This window comes from Scyliorhinus torazame, chromosome 5 (assembly GCF_047496885.1).
Source record: "Scyliorhinus torazame isolate Kashiwa2021f chromosome 5, sScyTor2.1, whole genome shotgun sequence".
Classification (NCBI taxonomy): Eukaryota; Metazoa; Chordata; class Chondrichthyes; order Carcharhiniformes; family Scyliorhinidae; genus Scyliorhinus; species Scyliorhinus torazame.
In genome coordinates, this window is record NC_092711.1 from 105,668,554 (window position 1) to 105,691,655 (window position 23,102).

A 23,102-nucleotide genomic window follows, 5' to 3' on the forward strand; every position below is an offset into this window, starting at 1 on the left:
GCACTGGCCCTGGAAAGAGCACCCTAGCTAAGCCCACACCACCACCTAGCCCCGTAACCCCCCTAACCTTTTTAGATACGAAGGCAATTTACTGTCGTCACCTCCCGATTCGACAATTCCATTACACACCTGGCTGCTCTCCCACATTCTACCTCTGCAAACTTAAAGCCATCCAAAAGTCTGCTACCCATGTCTTAATTCACAGCCAGTTCCTTTCCCCTATGATCCCTGTGCTCCGAGACTTGCATTCGTCCCAGTCAATTCTCACCCTTGTTTTCAAATCCCTCCATGGCCTCGTCTCTCCCTTTGTCTGTCATCTCCACAACCCCCTGAGATATCTGCACAGCTCTGAACCTGGACTCTTGCACACCCCCGATTCTAATTAAAACCATGGCGGAGTAAGTTCCCTCGGCTCCAAGCACTGAATTCCCTCCCTAAACCTCCCCGTCTCCACCTCACTTACCTCCTTTAAGATTCTCTTCAAAACTCATCTCTTTGTCCAAGTTTCTGGTCACCTGTCCTAATATCTCCTTTTGTGTCTGGGTGTCTCACTTTGTTTTATAATGTTCCTGTGAAGTTGACTGGGATGATTTATGATGTTAAAGGTGTTATATAAATAGAAGTTGTTGTTGTTGACTGTAACCCTGACTTCCTGTTTTACATCCCATTGGTTTCACAACAAACTCTGATGTTTTGCCCCGTGTGGGTTTGCAGCCTCTATAAAGACGGCGGCCGTTAACTCAGGCCTGTCACCGGGAGCAGGCCGCAGCTGTCCCGCCGCTCGATGCAAACCCGGGCCCGGAAACTTCTTATTGGGGTTTGGAGCTTACACCGGGTTTCAGTGAAACCTCCCGGCCGAGTGCAGCATCGGCACTGCGCATGCTCCAGTTCACCATGCCCTGGGAATGATTGACGGCAGGTCGTCCAATAGGAAGAGGGGGCGTGACTGGGGGACCGAGCGGAGCGGCTGGTCCTCCAACCAATCGGAGTGAATGAGGGGCGGGGCAGAGCGAGGTCTCCCACGTGAATTGGAGCATGCGCAGTGCCGATGATAGCGCAGGATTCAGGCAGTCGGGTGGAAATCGTCCACTGGTCAGATCCCGCTCGGTAAGTCATGAGGGATGGACAGAGCCGGCTGAGGGGTCGGGAGGCTTCATAAACATTCCGTGTAGGCCCTCAGCCCCGAATACGGAGCTCGGACACGGCAGTGGAGTCGGCGAATGCTGCTCGGGCTTTTACCCGAGACAGGCCCGAGTGGACGAAGTACGCGTCGGAGCGCATGCTGATTGGTTGGAGGACCAGCCGCTCGGTCAGTCCTGTGCTAACCACTATGCTACCGTGCTGACCATCGAAGATAACCATGGTTTCATGATGTGGCGATGTCAGCGTTCGACTGGGGTGAGCACAGTAAGAAGTCTTAAAACACCAGGTTAAAGTCCAACAGGTTCAAATCACTAGCTTTCAGAGCACTGCTCCTTCCTCTGGTGTGAATTGTCTCAAGCCAGGACAGTTGGTAGGATTTCGCAAGCCCAGGCCAGATGGTGGGAGGTGAATGTAATGCGACATGAATCCAAGGTCCCGGTTGAGCCCGTACTCACGTGTGCGAAACTTGGCTATAAGCTTCTGCTCGGTGATTCTGCGTTGTCGCACATCCTGAAGGCTGCCTTGGAGAATGCTTACCCGGAGATCAGAGGCTGAATGCCCTTGACTGCTGAAGTGTTCCCCTCTTTAACCTGGGATTACCCCTCTCTCTGGATCTGTAAAGACTTAATTACCTGCAAATGCTCGCATTCAAAGTATCGTCTTGTATCAACTTTGTCTCTATATGTTTCTAGAACATACCACTTCATCCACCAGAGGAAGGAGCAGCTCTCCGAAAGCTAGTGATTTCAAACAAACCTGTTGGACTTTAACCTGGTGTTGTAAGACTTCTTACCATGGTTTCATGGTCATCCGTAGACATTCAATGAATTCAAATTTTACCTTCTGCCTTAGTGAGAGTCAAAGCAGGGAAATCATTCAGACAGTCAAAAACATTTTTTGGTAATTTTCTTTGAGCATTTCTCTTCAGCGGACATTAAAATATTGAAAATGGGATAAAGGTTGTTTGGCTGACAGTCGATCACTGTCCTGTAAGGTACCCAGTCCTTTTGCTTCCCAATTGGCCGAGGAAGGCAGTGTGTCACAAGGATGGATATGTTGACCGATTAATGGCTGGAGGATGGTGGCAGGTCATGTGATCAAACCTCCAGGAATACATTTAATCAAAGTTGGCAAGGAAAGTAAACTGACAGTGAGGTTTCTGTAAATTTACAGGATACTGGAAGTGGAGGTTGAACAGGCGGGAAACGCAAACCAAACATCACAACGTGATCTGACAGTCATTCAATTCATTAAAAACTGAATTTCAGCAGCATCTAGGTGTGGAAGGTAAAAGGTTTGTCTGTTCTGTCTGTGAGGGAAGATTTCAGGTCTCAGTGTGACTGGAAAAGCCTCGAGATTCACAAACCCTGGTTAGACCAAACCTGGAGAACTGTGTTCAGTTCTGGGCAACAAACCTGAGGAAGGATGGAATGGCCTCGGAGGGAGTGTAGCACAGATTTATCTGAGTGATATCTGAACCCCCCAGGGTTAAATTACAAAACTAGCCTGCACAAAAGAGTCAGTGACATGATGGCACAGAGAAGGGCATTCGGCCCATTGAGACAATGCTAGCTCTCTGGAGCAATCCAATTCGTCCCATTCTCCTGCTCTATCCCTGTATCCTCGCAGGTTTATTTCCCTCCGATGTCTATCCAATTTCCTTTTGAAATCAAATCATTCATTGTGTCTATTTTCAAACTCCCTCATAGGCAGCAAGTTTCAGGTCATTGCCGCTCGCTGTATAAAAACATATCTCATAACACTTCATATCTCCTGTACCTTTTACATACAAACTAGGAACAGGCCACTCGGCCCCTCGAGCCTGCTCAACATTCAATAAGATTGCGGCTGATCTCATTCTAACCTCAACTCCACATTCCTGCCTACCCCTGATAACATTTCACCTCCTTGCTCATCAAGAATCTATCCAGCTCTGCCTTAAACATATTCAAGGACTCTCTTGCCACTGCCTTTTAAGGACGTGAGTTCCAAAGTCTTACAGCCCTCAAGAGAATAAAAAATCCTCATCTCCATCTTAAATGGGCGACTCCTTATTTTGCAACAGTGATGCCCTCGTTCTCGATTCTCCCACAAGAGGAAACATCCTCTGCACATCCACCCTGTCAAAACCCCTCAGGATCTTATATCGTACAATCCAGGTTTTACCCAAAACTTTAAATCTGTGTCCCGACTGCTTGTAAGATCAGTGAATGGAAACAGTTCCTTTGACCACCCGATGGAAATCTGGCGTATCATAGAATTTACAGTGCAGAAGGAGGCCATTCGGCCCATCGAGTCTGCACCGGCTCTTGGAAAGAGCACCCTACCCAAGGTCAACACCTCCACCCCATCCCCAGAACCCAGTAACCAAACCCAACACTAAGGGCAATTTATCATGGCCAATCCACCTAAGCTGCACATCTTTGGACTGTGGGAGGAAACCGGAGCACCCGGAGGAAACCCACGCACACACGGGGAGGATGTGCGGACTCCGCACAGACAGTGACCCAAGCCGGAATCGAACCTGGGACCCTGGAGCTGTGAAGCAATTGTGCTATCCACAATGCTACCGTGCTGCCCACAATATTGCGTAATATTGTGTACCTGAATCAAATCTCCCCTCAACCTCCTTTGCTGGAACCATTCTGGTAAATCTCCTCTGCACCTTCTCCAAGAACCTTCACATCCTTCCTTTTTTTTTAAATTTCAGAGTACCCAATTCATTTTTTCCAATTAAATGAATTTAAATGCAAATTAGAGTGGCCAATCCACCTAGCCTGCACACCTTTGGGCTGTCGGTGCGAAACCCACGCAAACACGGGGAGAATGTGCAAACTCCACACGGACAGTGACCCAGAGCTGGGATCGAACCTGTGACCTCGGCGCCGTGAAGCAGCAGGGCTAACGTTCTGCGCCAACGTGCTGCCCACTTCACATCCTTCCTGACGCGTGGTGACCAGAGCTTCATAGAATTCTTACAGTGCAGAATCATAGAATTTATAGTGCAGGAGGCGGCATTTCAGCCCATCAGTTCTGCACTGGCCTTTGCAAAGAGCACCCTCCTTCAACTTAAGACCATGCCTCCACCCTGTCCCCGGAACCCAGTGTCGCCAACTAACCTTCGGACACTAAGGGGCAATTTAACATGGACAAACCACCTAACCTGCACATGTTTGGACTGTGGGAGGAAACCGGAGGAAACCCGCGCAGACACGGGGAGAAACTGCAAACTCCAGACACAGTCACCGAGACTCGAATTGAACCCGGGCCTCTGGAGTTGTGAGGCAGCAGTGCTAACCACTTTGCCACCTAAAGCATAGTTTCAGTATCAATATTTCAATTTATGAAGCTTAAGGTCGAATATGCTTTGCCAACTACTCTCTTAATATGTCTTGTAGATATACAAAATCCCTCTTCGCCTCTTTCTCTCTCCTCCCAAAGAGGCAAGTTGGGTTTTATAACAATCCAGCAGTTTTCATAGTCGCGTTTTCCCAGGGCCGGCCCCACAAATGACCAGATTCATTCAGCTCAATTTCACAACCTGCCTTTTGTGTTTTTGTGGGTTCTCTCTCACTCCCTATTTTCTGTTTTAAATCAGTTTCACAGGGTGTTCGAAGGGGAGGCTTCAAAGTCCAGAAACTCTAACCTAACATCACTTCAGGATCTGACAGAGTCCTCAATTTATCATATCCTGAATATCATCGTACTTTGAACATGGAAGGAAAAAGCATCGTTCACAGTGAGGAGAAACCGTACACGTGTTGTGTGTGTGGACGAGAATTCAGTGGATCATCAGGTCTCACAAGCCACAAATGCAGTCACACTGAAGAGAAACCGTGGAAATGTGCAGACTGTGGGAAAGGATTCTCTTCTCCATCCAAGCTTGAAACTCATCGGCGCAGTCACACTGGGGAGAGACCATTCACCTGCTCCAAGTGTGGGAAGGGATTCACTGAGTCATCTAGTCTGTCTACACACCAGCGAGTTCACACCGGGGAGAGGCCATTCACCTGCTCCAAGTGTGGGAAGGGATTCACTCGGTCATCCAACCTGCTGAGTCACCAGCGAGTTCACACTGCTGAGAGACCGTTTGAATGTCCAGACTGTGGGAAGTGCTATAAAAATTCTGGGAATCTGATGTTCCATCAACGTGTTCACACTGATGAGAGACCGTTCAGGTGCTCTCATTGCGGGACTGGGTTCAGGCAATCATCTGACCTCACTGCACATCAGCGAATTCACACTGGGGAGAGACCATTCACCTGCTCCAAGTGTGGGAAGGGATTCACTCAGTCATCCCACCTGCTGAGTCACCAGCGAGTTCACACTGATGAGAGACCGTTTCAATGTGCAGACTGTGGGAAGTGCTATAAAAGTTCTACGAATCTGATGGTCCATCAACGTGTTCACACTGACGAGAGACCGTTCAGGTGCTCTCACTGCGGGACTGGGTTCAGGCGATTATCTAACCTCGCTGTACATCAGCGAATTCACACTGGGGAGAGACCATTCGCCTGCTCTGAGTGTGGGAAGGGATTCACCACTTCATCCCACCTGCTGAGTCACCAACGAGGCCACAAGTAACGACAGTGATTGGATTTTGCTGTTCCTCACATTCAGGACTGAATCGTGTTCATTTGGATCTCTTTCTGCTGATGATAAACTCCAGCCCATTTACAGGGGCTAATAATCTGACTAAAAGTCAAATAAATCATATTGGTGTTAAATACGCAGTGTGTTGAAACTTTTTAATATCTCTGACCCAAGTTAGTTCCTTTTGAAGTACTCTCGCTCTCCCCTGTCTCTTCCATCCTCATCTCCAACAAGAAGTGTGAGGAGCTTCTTTGTAACTGAGATTTAGTAAATCCGATCAGCTGCCTCTGCTGCTTCCCTCCCTTCCACGAGCCCACCGGACCAAACTGTCTCTAAATTTCATACTTTCCCGAGCCCTAAACCCACAGCTTTCTCTAGTGTCTCTCCCATCGACCCTATTCCCACTCAGCTACTGATCAGCCAACTACCCTGTGTCCATGGATATTGTCAACATTTCTGTCTCTTCAGCTACTGTCCCTCTGTCCTTCAAATCTGCCATCATCACCCCCTCCTCAATAAAACAACCCTTGACCCTGCGATCCTTACAAATTACTGCCCCATCTTCAACCTCCCTCTCCTCTCCAAACTTATTGAACATGTTGTCACCTCCCAAATCTTTGCCCATCTTTCCCAGAACTCCCTTGTTTGAATCTCTTCAATCATCTGCCCTGTCACAGTAGGGAAATACAAGAGACAAACAGAATCTTACCCGGAGAGAAAGACAGACAATCCGGGAGCTTGGATCCAACACGGAAATGTTCATAAGACCAGAAGCAAGGGTAGCAGCACAGTCATTATCGAGAGACAACAATACCTGCTGGAGACAGACAGACAACTAACAACACGAATTACAGTACCAAGATCCCTTGACTCATATACCTGAGACAGGAAGGAGAACTGGAGACGAACTGGAAGGACTCAAAGACTCCAGACACATTAACCAAAAACAGATGGAATATCTGAAATGACAACAGGTCGAACCAAGGAAGTTCTACCTGCTCCTTAATATACCAAACACCCAAACATATAAAGATAGCAGTCGATTTCGGCGTGAGAACAGCTGGTGAGTCAGTTTCAGCGGGAGCATTGCGGAAGGAGGTTGCTGGGAGGTAAGTTAACCTTTAAAAGCACTTGTCTTTGCAGGGGCAGGCCAGTCGATTTCGGCGGGAGTGGAGCTGGCTGGTTAGTCAATTTCAGCAGGAGCTGAGAATTTTTCTTTTTTTTTTAATTAGTTTTTTAGGCGGGAACAGGAAGTCGACCCGCGGACGTCTGGGAAGACCCTCACCAATAAATTCTGGTGGAGAGGAAACCCGAGACACTACACGTGTAGAGTCTCCCACCCACCCTCCTCCTCTAACCTAATAATAAAACCCATTGGTCTGAGGTAAGTACCATATTTTATTATATTATTATTATTTTTTATAAAAATTTAATTTTATTAAAAGCCAGATCTTGGTAGAAAGTTAGAGGAATGGCAGGGAAGGGAGTGCAATGTTCCTCCTGCAGGATGTTTGAGGTGAGGGATGCAGTTAGTGTCCCTGCTGATTTTACCTGCAGGAAGTGCTGCCATCTCCAGCTCCTCCAAGACCGAGTTAGGGAACTGGAGCTGGAGTTGGAAGAACTTCGGATCATTCGGGAGGCAGAAGGGGTCATAGATAGCAGCTTCAGGGAATTAGTTACACCAAAGATTGGAGATAGGTGGGTAACTGTAAGAGGGACTGGGAAAAAGCAGTCAGTGCAGGGATCCCCTGCGGTCGTTCCCCTGAGAAACAAGTATACCGCTTTGGATACTTGTGGGGGGGACGACTTACCAGGGGTAAGCCATGGGATACGGGCCTCTGGCACGGAGTCTGTCCCTGTTGCTCAGAAGGGAAGGGGGGAGAGGAGCAGAGCATTAGTAATTGGGGACTCTATAGTCAGGGGCACAGATAGGAGATTTTGTGGGAGCGTGAGAGACTCACGTTTGGTATGTTGCCTCCCAGGTGCAAGGGTACGTGATATCTCGGATCGTGTTTTCCGGGTCCTTAGGGGGGAGGGGGAGCAGCCCCAAGTCGTGGTCCACATTGGCACTAACGACATAAGTAGGAAAGGGGACAAGGATGTCAGGCAGGCTTTCAGGGAGCTAGGATGGAAGCTCAGAACTAGAACAAACAGAGTTGTTATCTCTGGGTTGTTGCCCGTGCCACGTGATAGTGAGATGAGGAATAGGAAGAGAGAGCATTTAAACACGTGGCTACAGGCATGGTGCAGGCGGGAGGGATTCAGATTTTTGGATAACTAGGGCTCTTTCTGGGGAAGGTGGGACCTCTACAGACAGGATGGTCTACATCTGAACCTGAGGGGCACAAATATCCTGGGGGGGAGATTTGTTAGTGCTCTTTGGGGGGGTTTAAACTAATGCAGCAGGGGCATGGGAACCTGGATTGTAGTTTTAGGGTAAGGGAGAATGAGAGTATAGAGGTCAGGAGCACAGATTTGACGTCGCAGGAGGGGGCCAGTGTTCAGGTAGGTGGTTTGAAGTGTGTCTACTTCAATGCCAGGAGTATACGAAACAAGGTAGGGGAACTGGCAGCATGGGTTGGTACCTGGGACTTCGATGTTGTGGCCATTTCGGAGACATGGATAGAGCAGGGACAGGAATGGATGTTGCAGGTTCCGGGGTTTAGGTGTTTTAGTAAGCTCAGAGAAGGAGGCAAAAGAGGGGGAGGTGTGGCGCTGCTAGTCAAGAGCAGTATTACGGTGGCGGAGAGGATGCTAGATGGGGACTCTTCTTCCGAGGTAGTATGGGCTGAAGTTAGAAACAGGAAAGGAGAGGTCACCCTGTTGGGAGTTTTTTATAGACCTCCTAATAGTTCTAGGGATGTAGAGGAAAGGATGGCGAAGATGATTCTGGATATGAGCGAAAGTAACAGGGTAGTTATTATGGGAGACTTTAACTTTCCAAATATTGACTGGAAAAGATATAGTTCGAGTACAATAGATGGGTCATTTTTTGTACAGTGTGTGCAGGAGGGTTTCCTGAAACAATATGTTGACAGGCCAACAAGAGGCGAGGCCACGTTGGATTTGGTTTTGGGTAATGAACCAGGCCAGGTGTTAGATTTGGAGGTAGGAGAGCACTTTGGGGACAGTGACCACAATTTGGTGACGTTTACCTTAATGATGGAAAGGGATAAGTATACACCGCAGGGCAAGAGTTATAGCTGGGGGAAGGGCAATTATGATGCCATTAGACGTGACTTGGGGGGGATAAGGTGGAGAAGTAGGCTGCAAGTGTTGGGCACACTGGATAAGTGGGGCTTGTTCAAGGATCAGCTACTGCGTGTTCTTGATAAGTATGTACCGGTCAGACAGGGAGGAAGGCGTCGAGCGAGGGAACCGTGGTTTACCAAGGAAGTGGAATCTCTTGTTAAGAGGAAGAAGGAGGCCTATGTGAAGATGAAGTGTGAAGTTTCGGTTGGGGCGATGGATAGTTACAAGGTAGCGAGGAAGGATCTAAAGAGAGAGCTAAGACGAGCAAGGAGGGGACATGAGAAGTATTTGGCAGGAAGGATCAAGGAAAACCCAAAAGCTTTCTATAGGTATGTCAGGAATAAGCGAATGACTAGGGAAAGAGTAGGACCAGTCAAGGACAGGGATGGGAAATTGTGTGTGGAGTCTGAAGAGATAGGCAAGATACTAAATGAATATTTTTCGTCAGTATTCACTCAGGAAAAAGATAATGTTGTGGAGGAGAATGCTGAGCCCCAGGCTAATAGAATAGATGGCATTGAGGTACGTAGGGAAGAGGTGTTGGCAATTCTGGACAGGCTGAAAATAGATAAGTCCCCGGGACCTGATGGGATTTATCCTAGGATTCTCTGGGAGGCCAGGGAAGAGATTGCTGGACCTTTGGCTTTGATTTTTATGTCATCATTGGCTACAGGAATAGTGCCAGAGAACTGGAGGACAGCAAATGTGGTCCCTTTGTTCAAAAAGGGGAGCAGAGACAACCCCGGCAACTATAGATCGGTGAGCCTCACGTCTGTAGTGGGTAAAGTCTTGGAGGGGATTATAAGAGACAAGATTTATAATCACCTAGATAGGAATAATATGATCAGGGATAGTCAGCATGGCTTTGTGAAGGGTAGGTCATGCCGCACAAACCTTATCGAGTTCTTTGAGAAGGTGACTGAACAGGTAGACGAGTGTAGAGCAGTTGATATATGGATTTCAGCAAAGCGTTTGATAAGGTTCCCCACGGTAGGCTATTGCAAAAAATACGAAGGCTGGGGATTGAGGGTGATTTAGAGATGTGGATCAGAAATTGGCTCGCTGAAAGAAGACAGAGGGTGGTGGTTGATGGGAAATGTTCAGAATGGACTACAGTCACAAGTGGAGTACCACAAGGATCTGTTCTGGGGCCGTTGCTGTTTGTCATTTTTATCAATGACCTAGAGGAAGGCGCAGAAGGGTGGGTGAGTAAATTTGCAGACGATACTAAAGTCGGTGGTGTTGTCGATAGGGTGGAAGGATGTAGCAGGTTACAGAGGGATATAGATAAGCTGCAGAGCTGGGCTGAGAGGTGGCAAATGGAGTTTAATGTAGAGAAGTGTGAGGTGATTCACTTTGGAAGGAATAACAGGAATGCGGAATATTTGGCTAATGGTAAAGTTCTTGAAAGTGTGGATGAGCAGAGGGATCTAGGTATCCATGTACATAGATCCCTGAAAGTTGCCACCCAGGTTGATAGGGTTGTGAAGCAGGCCTATGGAGTGTGGGCCTTTATTGGTAGAGGGATTGAGTTCCGGAGTCGGGAGGTCATGTTGCAGCTGTACAGAACTCTGGTACGGCCGCATTTGGAGTATTGCGTACAGTTCTGGTCACCGCATTATAGGAAGGACGTGGAGGCTTTGGAGCGGGTGCAGAGGAGATTTACCAGGATGTTGCCTGGTATGGAGGGAAAATCTTATGAGGAAAGGCTGATGGACTTGAGGTTGTTTTCGTTGGAGAGAAGAAGGTTAAGAGGAGACTTAATAGAGGCATACAAAATGATCAGGGGGTTGGATAGGGTGGACAGTGAGAGCCTTCTCCCGCGGATGGATATGGCTGGCACGAGGGGACATAACTTTAAACTGAGGGGTAATAGATATAGGACAGAGGTCAGAGCTAGGTTCTTTACGCAAAGAGTAATGAGGCCGTGGAATGCCCTACCTGCTACAGTAGTGAACTCGCCAACATTGAGGGCATTTAAAAGTTTATTGGATAAACATATGGATGATAATGGCATAGTGTAGGTTAGATGGCTTTTGTTTCGGTGCAACATCGTGGGCCGAAGGGCCTGTACTGCGCTGTATTGTTCTATGTTCTATGTTCTATTATTATTATTGTCACAAATAGGCTTACATTAACTCTGCAATGAAGTTACTGTGAAAAGCCCCTGGTCGCCACACTGGTGTGTGTTCGGGTACACAGGTAGAATTCAGACTGTCCAATTCACCTAACAAGTACATCTTTGAGGACTTGTGGGAGGAAACCGGAGCACCCGGAGGAAACCCATGCAGACACGGGAAGAATCTGAACAGACAGTGACCCAAGTGGGATTTGAACACGGGACCCTGGTGCTATGAAGCAACAGTGCTAACCACTGTGACACCATCAGGGAAATATTACCAGACAGACCCATTGGATCAGACAGAGAGAAAATCATACTGAATCATAGAATTTACAGTGCAGAAGGAGGCCATTCGCCCATCGAGCCTGCACTGGTCCTTGGAAAGAGCACCCTACTTAAGCCCATGCCTCCACCCTATCCCCGTAACCCAGTAACTCCACCTAACTTTTTTTTGGACACTAAGGGGCAATTTAGCACAGCCAATCCACCTAACCACATCTTTGGACAGCGAGTGAAAACTGGGACACCCGGAGGGAACCCACAAAGACATGGGGAGAATGTACAAACTCCACACAGTCACCCAAGGCCAGAATAGCTGAAACATCAACACACTGTTCCTGGTAGTTGATGGTACAGTGGTTCAATAAATATAATCAGTGGATTAAAAGGGTGTGTAATATAGAATAAAAGCAGAAAATGCTAAATTAACTCAACAGGTCTGGCAGCATCATAGAATCCCTGCAGTGCAGAAGGAGGCTATTCGGCCATCGAGCTTCCACCAATACTACAAAAGAGCACCCCACTCAGGTGCACTTTCCCCACCCTTTCCCTGTAACCCCACTTCACCTTTGGACACTAAGGGGCAATTTAGCACAGCCAATCCACCAAGGTCCCACAAACAGAAATGTGACTGTGACCAGAGAATCTGTTCAGTGATGTTTGTTGAGGGATAAATATTAAGCAGTAAACCAGGGCGAACCCCCCTGCTCTTTGGAATAACATTATGGAAACTTTTACACCCAACTGAGGGCAGATGGGGCCAGAGTTGAAGGTCTGATCTGGAAGACGGGACCTCTGACAGTGCAGTGCTCCCTCAGGACTGCATCAGATCATCAACCTGGATTTGATGCTCATGTTTCTGGAGGTGGATTTGAACCCACAACCTGCTGACTTTAGAGATAAGAATGCAACCACTGAGCCACACTAACACCTGTAAATTAAAATGGGAAGAATGTCAATTGATATATGAAGGTCTGATGATCAACCCGAAGGAATATGAGAAAATGCAATGCTTAAAAATAATATAGAGAAGTTAAAGCAGAAGTCTCTCAAAGGGTTAACAGCAGCAAAAGGTTTCAGACTGCAGACAGTTATTATCACACAGGCTTTGAGATAACACCTCGCAACAACTCGTGCTGTAACCCAATACCTTTCTTAAAGTTAGAGAAATTCTAGCAAAGTTAAATTTTAAGTTACATAAAGGGAACAAGTCCCTTTGATAGAAGGTAATTATTTTAGCAAGCAATTGATTGGAGTTGCCAGAGTCTTAAATTTGAATTACTTGAAATAATGTTTATTTGTGAAAGATAGAAATTTAATGACACGAGTTAAAAGTGGAAATCTGGATATAACAGTTGCCTTTGCTATGGTACAATTTCTTCCCAAAAAGCAACCAACACTTTTGTAAAATAGTAAAATAGAAAGAATGTCATTTGAAACATTTGAAAGGAATATGACAAAGTGCAATGTTTAAAAATGATAAGGGGTTAAAAAACTGAAATACAACAAAATAATTAGCAGGAAGCTTCCCTGCCAGTGATCTGACAAGCTAAGGTCAGATGTATCACTCTTTAGGTAAAAGTCTGACAAGCTAAGGTCATGTTAACACCACATTAAAAAGAGGTGTACTTACGCTTCAGCAGAATTAAACATATGTTAAGAAATTGACAAAATATATATATCAATAAGCAGAAGATATTACTTCAGGAGAACGCCATGTAAACAGTAAGGCTGCTAGAAGGGTAATAAATACCCTGAATCGCTAATTACCAGCATGAGCTTTTACAGCTACTTCGGTGCATGGGGACTGCAGTACTGAGGAGCCGAACAGAGAATCTAAACTACTGAGAACACCCACAGATAAGAAGAGAGATTTGGAAGGGGGTCACAAAGGTCTGATCAACTCGAAAGGCACTCCAGAAGCAAGATCTTTTACTTCTTTGTAGATATAGGTTATACCAGGAATAACTTGAAATATTAGTTTGACCCTGAATAGCACCTACTTTTAAAAAAAAAAAATATATTTTTTTAATTGAAACTTTTTGGCCAACCATCACAGTACATTGTGTATCCTTTACACAGTAATATAACAGTATAAATAACAATGGCCTGTTTTATAAACAAAAAATAAATAATATCTAACAAAAAACGAAAACTAACTCTAAATGGCAACTGCCTCGTCTCAGATAAACACTCTCCAAAAATAAGATTTGACAGTCCAATATACAATTAACTATAGCAACAACCTATACATATACATATATATTAACGGACCTGAGAGTCCTTCTGGTTCCAACCCCCCCCCCGCCCCCCCCCCCCCCCCCCCCCCGGGCTGCTGCTGCTGCCTTCTTCTTTTCCATTCCCTCTATCATTCTGTGACGTATTCGACGAACGGTTGCCACCGCCTGGTGAACCCTTGAGCTGATCCCCTTAGGACGAACTTAATCCGTTCCAGCTTTATAAACCCTGCCATGTCATTTATCCAGGTCTCCACCCCCGGGGGCTTGGCTTCCTTCCACATCAACAGTATCCTGCACCGGGCTACTAGGGACGCAAAGGCCAAAACATCAGCCTCTCTCGCCTCCTGCACTCCCGGCTCTTCTTCAACCCCAAATATAGCCAACCCCCAGCTTGGTTCGACCCGGACCCCCACTACTTTCGAAAGCACCTTTGTCACCCCCACCCAAAACCCCTGCAGTGCCGGACATGACCAGAACATGTGGGTGTGATTTGCTGGGCTTCTCGAGCATCTCGCACACCTATCTTCCACCCCAAAAAATTTACTGAGCCGTGCTCCAGTCATATGCGCCCTGTGTAACACCTTAAATTGTATCAGGCTTAGCCTGGCACACGAGGACGATGAGTTTACCCTACTTAGGGCATCCGCCCACAGCCCCTCCTCAATCTCCTCCCCCAGCTCTTTTTCCCATTTCCCTTTCAGCTCATCTACCATAATCTCCCCCTCGTCCCTCATTTCCCTATATATATCTGACACCTTACCGTCCCCCACCTATGTCTTTGAGATCACTCTGTCCTGCACCTCCTGCGTCGGGAGCTGCGGGAATTCCCTCACCTGTTGCCTCGCAAAAGCCCTTAGTTGCATATACCGGAATGCATTCCCTTGGGGCAACCCATATTTCTCGGTCAGCGCTCCCAGACTTGCAAACTTCTCATCCACAAACAGATCTTTCAATTGTGTTACTCCTGCTCTTTGCCATATTCCAAATCCCCCATCCATTCTCCCCGGGGCAAACCTATGATTATTTCTTATCGGGGACCCCACCAAGGCTTCCGTCTTTCCCCTATGCCGTCTCCACTGTCCCCAAATTTTCAAAGTAGCCACCACCACCAGGCTTGTGGTGTATTTCTTCGGGGAGAGCGGCAATGGGGCCGTCACCATAGCTTGTAGACTAGTCCCCCTACAGGACGCCCTCTCCAGTCTCTTCCACGCCGCACCCTCCTCTTCTCCCATCCACTTACTCACCATTGAGATATTGGCGGCCCAGTAGTACCCACTTAGGCTCGGTAGTGCCAGCCCCCCCCCCCACCTATCCCTACTACACTGTAAAAATCCCTTCCTCACTCTCGGGGTCTTCCCGGCCCACACAAAACTCATGATACTCTTTTCAATCCTTTTGAAAAAAGCCTTCGTGATCGCCACCGGGAGGCACTGAAACACAAAGAGGAATCTCGGGAGGACTACCATTTTAACCGCCTGCACCCTCCCTGCCAATGACAGGGACACCATGTCCGATCTCTTGAAGTCCTCCTCCATTTGTTCCACCAACCGCGTTAAATTTAACCTATGCAATGTACCCCAATTCTTGGCTATCTGGATCCCCAAGTAACGAAAGTCCCTCGTTACCTTCCTCAGCGGTAGGTCCTCTATTTCTCTACTCTGCTCCCCTGGATGCACCACAAACAACTCACTTTTCCCCATGTTCAGTTTATATCCTGAAAATTCTCCAAACTCCCGAAGTGTCCACATTATCTCTGGCATCCCCTCCGCCGGGTCCGCTACATATAACAACAAATCATCCGCATACAGAGATACCCGGTGTTCTTCTCCTCCTCTGAGTACTCCCCTCCACTTCCTGGAACCCCTCAATGCTATTGCCAGGGGCTCAATCGCCAGTGCAAACAATAATGGGGACAGAGGGCATCCCTGCCTTGTCCCTCGATGGAGCCGAAAGTATGCAGATCCCTGTCCATTCGTGACCACACTCGCCATCGGGGCCCTATACAACAGCTGTACCCATCTAACATACTCATCTCCAAAACCAAATCTCCTCAGCACCTCCCACAAGTAATCCCACTCCACTCTATCAAATGCTTTCTCGGCATCCATCGCCACCACTATCTCCGCTTCCCCCTCTGGTGGGGGCATCATCATTACCCCTAGCAGCCTCCGTATATTCGTATTCAGCTGTCTCCCCTTCACAAACCCAGTTTGGTCCTCGTGGACCACCCCCGGGACACAGTCCTCTATCCTCATTGCCATTACCTTGGCCAGAATCTTAGCGTCTACATTTAGGAGGGAAATAGGTCTATAGGACCCGCATTGCAGCGGGTCCTTTTCCTTCTTTAGGAGAAGCGATATCGTTGCCTCAGACATAGTCGGGGGCAGCTGTCCCCTTTCCTTTGCCTCATTAAAGGTCCTCATCAGTAGCGGGGCGAGCAAGTCCACATATTTCCTATAAAATTCAACTGGAAATCCATCCGGTCCCAGAGCCTTCCCCGCCTGCATGCTCCTAATTCCTTTCACTACTTCCTCTATTTCGATCTGTGCTCCCAGTCCCACCCTCTCCTGCTCCTCCACCTTAGGAAATTCCAGCTGGTCCAGAAAGCCCATCATTCTCTCCCTCCCATCCAGGGATTGAGCTTCGTATAATCTTTTATAAAATGCCTTGAACACTCCATTCACTCTCTCCGCTCCCCGCTCCATCTCTCCTTCCTCATCCCTCACTCCCCCTATTTCCCTCGCTGCTCCCCTTTTCCTCAATTGGTGGGCCAGTAACCTGCTCGCCTTCTCCCCATATTCGTACTGTACACCCTGTGCCTTCCTCCACTATGCTTCTGCAGTACCCGTTGTCAGCAAGTCAAATTCTACGTGTAGCCTTTGCCTCTCCCTGTACAGTCCCTCCTCCGGTGCCTCCGCATATTGCCTGTCCATCCTCAGAAGTTCTTGCAGCAACCGCTCCCGTTCCCTACTCTCCTGCTTTCCTTCATGTGCCCTTATTGATATCAGCTCCGCTCTAACCACTGCCTTCAGCGCCTCCCAGACCACTCCCACCTGGACCTCCCCATTATCATTGAGTTCCAAGTACTTTTCAATGCACCCCCTCACCCTTAGACACACACCCTCATCTGACATTAATCCCATGTCCATTCCCCAGGGTGGGCGCCCTTCTGTTTCCTCCCCAATCTCCAAGTCCACCCAGTGTGGAGCGAGATCCGAAATGGCTATAGCCGTATACTCCGTTCCCCTCCGTTCGGGATCAACGCCCTTCCCAAAACGAAAAAGTCTATTCGCGAATAGACTTTGTGGACATAGGAGAAAAACGAAAACTCCTTACTCCTAGGTCTGCTAAATCTCCACTGGTCTACTCCTCCCATTTGCTCCATAAAATCTTTAAGCACCTTGGCTGCTGCCGGCCTCCTTCCAGTCCTGGACCTCGACCTGTCCAGCCCTGGTTCCAACACTGTATTGAAATCTCCCCCCATTACCAACTTTCCCACCTCTAGGTCCGGGATGCGTCCTAGCATACGCCTCATAAAATTGGCATCATCCCAGTTCGGGGCATATACGTTTACCAAAACCACCGTCTCCCCCTGTAATTTGCCACTCACCATCACGTATCTGCCCCCGCTATCCGCCACTATAGTCTTTGCCTCAAACATGACCTGCTTCCCCACTAATATAGCCACCCCCCTGTTTTTCACATCTAGCCCCGAATGAAACACCTGCCCCACCCATCCTTTGCATAGTCTAACCTGGTCTATCAGTTTCAAGTGCGTCTCCTGTAACATAACCACGTCTGCCTTAAGTTTCTTCAGGTGTGCGAGTACCCTTGCCCTTTTTATCGGCCCGTTCAGCCCTCTCACATTCCACGTGATCAGCCGGGTTGGGGGGCTTTTTACCACCCCCCTTGTCGATTAGCCATCCCCTTTTTCCAGCTCCTCCCCCGGTTCCCACGCAGCTGTATCTCCCCCAGGCGGTGCCCCCCTGCCCACCCCACCCCATACCAGCTCCCCCCTCTCCCCAGCAGCAGCAACCCAATAATTCCCCCCTCCCCCCCCCCCCCCCCCCAGCTAGATCCCCCACTAGCGTAGTTACACCCCCCATGTTGCTCCCAGAAGTCAGCAAACTCTGGCCGACCTCGGCTTCCCCCCGTGACCTCGGCTCGCACCATGCGACGCCCCCTCCTTCCTGCTTCCCTATTCCCGCCATGATTATCATAGCGCGGGAACCAAGCCCGCGCTTCCCCCTTGGCCCCGCCCCCCAATGGCCAACGCCCCATCTCCTCCACCTCCTTTCCTCCCCCCACCACCACCTGTGGAAGAGAGAAAAGTTACCACATCGCAGGATTAATAACATAAAACTCCTCTTTCCCCCCTTTTTACCCCCCACTTCGCCCCCCATACTCGCCCCACCACTTTGTTTCAAACGTTCTTTTTAATAACCCGATCATTCCAATTTTTCTTCCATGATAAAAGTCCACGCCTCATCCGCCGTCTCAAAGTAGTGGTGCCTCCCTTGGTATGTGACCCACAGTCTTGCCGGTTGCAGCATCCCGAATTTTATCTTCTTTTTGTGAAGCACCGCCTTGGCCCGATTAAAGCTCGCCCTCCTTCTCGCCACCTCCGCACTCCAGTCTTGGTATACGCGGATCACCGCGTTCTCCCACTTACTGCTCCGAGTTTTCTTTGCCCATCTAAGGACCATCTCTCTATCCTTAAAACGGAGGAATCTCACCACTCTGGCTCTAGGAATTTCTCCTGCTCTCGGTCCTCACGCCATCACTCGGTATGCTCCCTCCACCTCCAGTGGGCCCGCCGGGGCCTCCGCTCCCATTAACGAGTGCAGCATCGTGCTCGCATATGCCCCGACGTCCGCTCCCTCCGCACCTTCAGGAAGACCAAGAATCCTTAAGTTATTCCTCCTCGCGTTGTTCTCCAGCACCTCCAGTCTTTCCACACATCGTTTATGGTGTGCCTCGTGCATCTCCGTCTTCACCACCAGGCCCTGTATGTCGTCCTCATTCTCGGCAGCCTTTGCCTTCACGACCCGAAGCTCCCGCTCCTGGGTCTTTTGCTCATCCTTTAGCCCTTTGATCGCCTGTAATATCGGGGCCAATAGCTCTTTCTTCATTTCCTTTTTGAGTTCTTCCACACAGCATTTCAAGAACTCTTGTTGTTCAGGGCCCCATGTTAAACTGCCACCTTCCGACGCCATCTTGGTTTTTGCTTGCCTTCCTTGCCGCTGCTCTAAGGGATCCACTGCAATCCGGTCACTTTCCCCTCCTTTTTCCATCCGTATCCAGGGGGAATTCCCTTCTGGTTTACCGCACAGCGTTTTTAGCCGTTAAAATTGCCGTTGGGGCTCCTATAAAGAGCCCAAAAGTCCGTTCCACCGTGAGCTGCCGAAACATGCGACTTAGCTGGTCATCGCCGCCCCCGGAAGTCGAATAGCACCTACTTAAGTCTGCCTTAAGGAGTGAAACTCCTTGTACACCATTTAAAGAACCTTTTTGACTCTTTTTGGTTTAGGGGGAGATTTCAAAGAAAAGTGGTGATAGAAATACACATCATCATTACTCTGCATTATTTCAGTTCTCAGACCTTCCGCTACTCTAACGGACAAGTGTCCGGGAGTCACAGATTATCCAAAAAGGGGGTTGAAATCATAGGTGAATATAAAGCAGTTGATTAAGATGCAGCAGTTTAGATATAATGCATCAGCTAAATAGACAGAAAAGGCATATGACCCTGGATCAGGTGGGAACAGTTTACTGGACCCACATCAGGGGGATGGTGATCTCTGTGGCTGGAGGTGACAGTCTCCTTGAATTCCCCCCCCCCCCCCCTATCTGCGTGAGTTTCCTCCAACAGAGTGCTCTGGTTTCTGTCCATAGTTCAATGATGTGCAGGTTAGGTGGATTGGCTATGCTAAATTGCCCCTTAGGGTGGGGTTGCAGGAATAGGGCAGGGGATTGGGCCTAGTTAAATTGGTCTTTCAAAGGGTTGTTGGTGAAGTGATGGGCCGAATGGCCTCCTACAATTTTATGAATCTCTGAGTGGTACTTTTCAAATCACTGGATGGGATTCTCAGTGAACCAACATCATTTGCTCAGAGAGAGGAAGTTTGTGTTGCAGCTGATTAGAAGCAGCACAGATATTCTGCAGACACACAACCACATTCTCATACACAGAACCACAGACACACACACTAATACAGGAATACTTCCTGTCACATAGGTAGACAGCACCATCAACCTGACTAATACACAGGTTGACTTCCGGTTGCGGCTATGCTGAGCTAAGTCACACGTTCGGCAGCTCCTGCCAGAAACGGACTTTTGGGCTCTTTTGAGGGGCCCCAGCGGCATTTGTTCGACGGTTCCCAGTGTGGGAAGGTGACAGTACGATTTCCCTGGCACTGTATGGATTGGACCAGGAGTGGAGCGGTGAAAAAAGTAATTTTGGTGCAGCGAAAAGTGCGAGGGAGGAAAGCCAAGATGGCGGCGGGTGGAGACCAGGCAGCGTAGGCGCAGTGGGGTCAAGAGCAGCAGGAGTTTCTCAAGCGCTGCTTAATGGAATTGAAAGCAGAGCTGCTGTAGCCGATGAAGGCTACGATCGGCAAGCTGGTCGAGACCCAGAAGGCCAAAGGGTCTGCGATCCGGGAGGTTCGGCAGAAGGCCTCGGAGAATGAGGACGAGATATTGGGCCTGGCGGTGAAGGCGGAGGCGCACGAGGTGCTGCATAAGAAATGGCAGGAGAAGTTCGAGGACATGGAGAATCAGACAAGGGCAGGAACACAACATTAGTGGAATTTAAAAACTCTGAGGTTTTTGTACGTGGTTTAGCTGCTTTGTGACACTGTACTCAATGTCCAGCAATAGACCCCGTCCTCCACACTGAGCGCGTTTATATTGAGATAACCATTTTATTTAGACTTGTTGGCAGCCGCCAGATATCGCCCTGAGATCTCCGCTTTCTTCATCGCCAATATGTTAATGATGATCAATTTCGGCGGCTGTGCTCCCAGAGCATGTGGTACATAGTCGAGTCTGTATATTCGCAATCGAAGCGCACTGAACCCTCTTCTGATGCGGGTATTGTCACCGGTGACTGAGGTACTGGATCTGCGCACAGTCCGCCAATCATGCCGTTGGACACCGCCCCTCAGTTTCCCAATAAATGAAGCCTGCCCATGATCTGCATTTACTTTTCTCATGTTAGACTATAAGTGTTCATATACTTTAAAACTGCTGTGACTTCTGTGAAATTCCAAAGCAGGAACCATGTTCTCCCGATGTTCTTCACTTATCCTCTTGGTCTTGTTACCCAGTGAGTCTGTATTTTAATAGTCAGTGTCTGTCGCCAGGGTTTTCTTACAGACATTTAACAGATTCTGTAATGTGTTGCAGGAACCAATGGCAGATATGCAGTGTCCCAGAATCCCCCTGAATTAACCGTTCTGGAAGAACAGACCGTCACATTGGACTGCAGTTACTCGGCAGCTGGTTCTCGAAATCTGCTCTGGCACATCCAGTCTCCCGCAGAAGCACTCAGTTATTTATTCATTATATATAGCTCGGGAGATACGTCTGAAGATTTACCAGAAAGATTTTCTGCTGTTTGGCACAGCGGAAACAAAACGGTCACTTTAACTACCGCCAGTGCTCGTCTATCCGACAGCGCGGTGTATTTCTGTGCCATGGAGCCCACACTGCTGCAGGTCGAGGGGGTCTCGTACAAAAAACCCACACTGAGAGTTCCAGTTACTGATCAGCAGAGGGCGCGCTCGCACTGATAGACAGAAACGAGTCGACAGCCTGTGGGGGTCTCAGAGCCATTAATAAAATAACAACACAACACTAAACAAAAACAATTGAGCAGGAACTGAATAATTATATTAATTACTTCTAACTAGGATCCATGCTGAAAATTAATTTCATAAATCAAAGTATGTTGTGTTCACTCACATTCAGCCTGTTTGTGAGCTTCCCTGTCTGTCTGAATTCATGTGCAGTCCTTTCTCAATCTTCTTTCTCCGTTTCTGCGTCACTTTGACCACAGCCGGTGCACATTGTCTATTTGTTCAGAGTATATTGTTAGTTTAGACACCGTTGGTACAAAACGAATACATTTCACAGGCTATAATGAGGGGCGCGGGAATCACTGCAAGCTGGGACGGGGGGGGGGGGATCGGAAAGAATTTTGCAGAACAACGAGAAAACAGTTCATTTACTGCAGCGATATCCAAGGACCAGTTATTAGAGAACGTTTTCAGAGGATTAAACTGTCTAATTATCAAGGAAATGTGAGGTGTGTTAAAGAAGAGAAAATATAAATTGATTTGGGATGATTTACAATTATGACTTGATCTCATCTTTCAACGCATGATGCTTGTTCCTTTTCACTTTATCTCATTTCTTTTTCCACAATGCTTTGATTTTATATTCTCTGCGATTCCTGTACATTGTAGTTTACCTTTGTTGCGCACTCAATCTCGCTCGCCTGATTGTTCCTCGTTTCTCTTTGTCTATGTTTCTAACATTCGTCATCTGGGGCTGTTTAGCACAGGGCTAAATCGCTGGCTTTGAAAGCAGACCAAGGCAGGCCAGCAGCACGGTTCAATTCCCGTACCAGCCTCCCCGAACAGGCGCCGGAAGTGGCGACTAGGGGCTTTTCACAGTAACTTAATTTGAAGCCTACTTGTGACAATAAGCGGTTTTCATTTCATTCATCTCTAATCCTTCCTCTGTTATATTTTCTGGCTCTTGCTCTCATTTCCCAGGCAGTTGTATTATTACTGCGCCAATCACAATGCCGATTCTCCGAGCACAGTAGAGCAGTGCTCCCACTCAGTGCAGGTTTCTGTACGAGCTCTCCATCTACTTGTGACACTGTGCCTCACGGCGCAGAGATAGGTGGCAGTGTCTGTAACTCGGGCTTCTCTCACAGTCAGGACACTGAGTTTGTTTTCTCCCCCGATTGAGGCAGTGATCCTGGCGGGTTGATCGGTTTCTCTTGTGGCCAGCACAAGATGCTGGGGTGGCTGATTCGGCTGCTGCCTGTACCAACGCAGCATGTTCATCACAACGGTGCTGGTGCAGTTCATGGACACAATTCCCGCTTCATTAACACCCATCCGCCGAGGGAGCTGCAGCAGCTCATCTTCTGCAGTCACAGCGGTGTAGATCAGAGTGAAAAACAGCAAAGAGACTCTGTAAACTCGGACCATTATGAAATCACCTGAAATGTCGGCGGAAGCAATTCTCCTGTGTGTTCAGATTGGCACCAGGAAACGTAGATTAAGTTAATATGAACGAAAAATGAGCCAAAGACCCAGTTCAGATGCAACTCAGAGGCTTCCTCCAGTCGAAATGAAGAAAAAGAAGCCGTATCTTGGGCTTTACCCGCTTGAGGTTTTAAACGAGCAGCGGCTCACACTGCCACTGCGTTCACACAGGGCCGCCCACATTCA

The 23,102-nt window shown here is 48.2% G+C and overlaps 1 protein-coding gene across 5 annotated transcripts; it reads left to right on the forward strand.

Annotated features, from left to right (window-relative positions):
• Positions 1-1,018: 1,018 nt before the first annotated feature.
• On the forward strand, positions 1,019-21,474 carry LOC140421566 (uncharacterized). Of its 5 annotated transcripts, none has more exons than XR_011946907.1 (3): positions 1,019-1,107; positions 2,317-2,430; positions 21,040-21,474. XR_011946907.1 is itself a non-coding variant. In XM_072506354.1 (3 exons), the coding sequence occupies exon 3, from the start codon at positions 4,858-4,860 to the stop codon at positions 5,725-5,727; it is 870 nt and encodes a 289-aa protein (XP_072362455.1). In that variant the 5' UTR covers positions 1,019-1,107; positions 2,317-2,437; positions 4,742-4,857; the 3' UTR covers positions 5,728-5,870. The 5 variants fall into 5 exon arrangements, 4 of the variants coding, with proteins under 4 accessions (XP_072362455.1, XP_072362454.1, XP_072362456.1 ...); XM_072506354.1 differs by lacking the exon at positions 21,040-21,474 and adding an exon at positions 4,742-5,870 and having other exon boundaries at positions 2,317-2,437; XM_072506353.1 differs by lacking the exon at positions 21,040-21,474 and adding an exon at positions 4,742-5,870.
• Positions 21,475-23,102: the final 1,628 nt, after the last annotated feature.

Coding starts and splice junctions, on each gene's coding strand:
- LOC140421566 (XM_072506354.1), top strand. CDS start 4,858: ATGGAAGGAAAAAGCATCGTTCACAGTGAGGAGAAACCGTACACGTGT.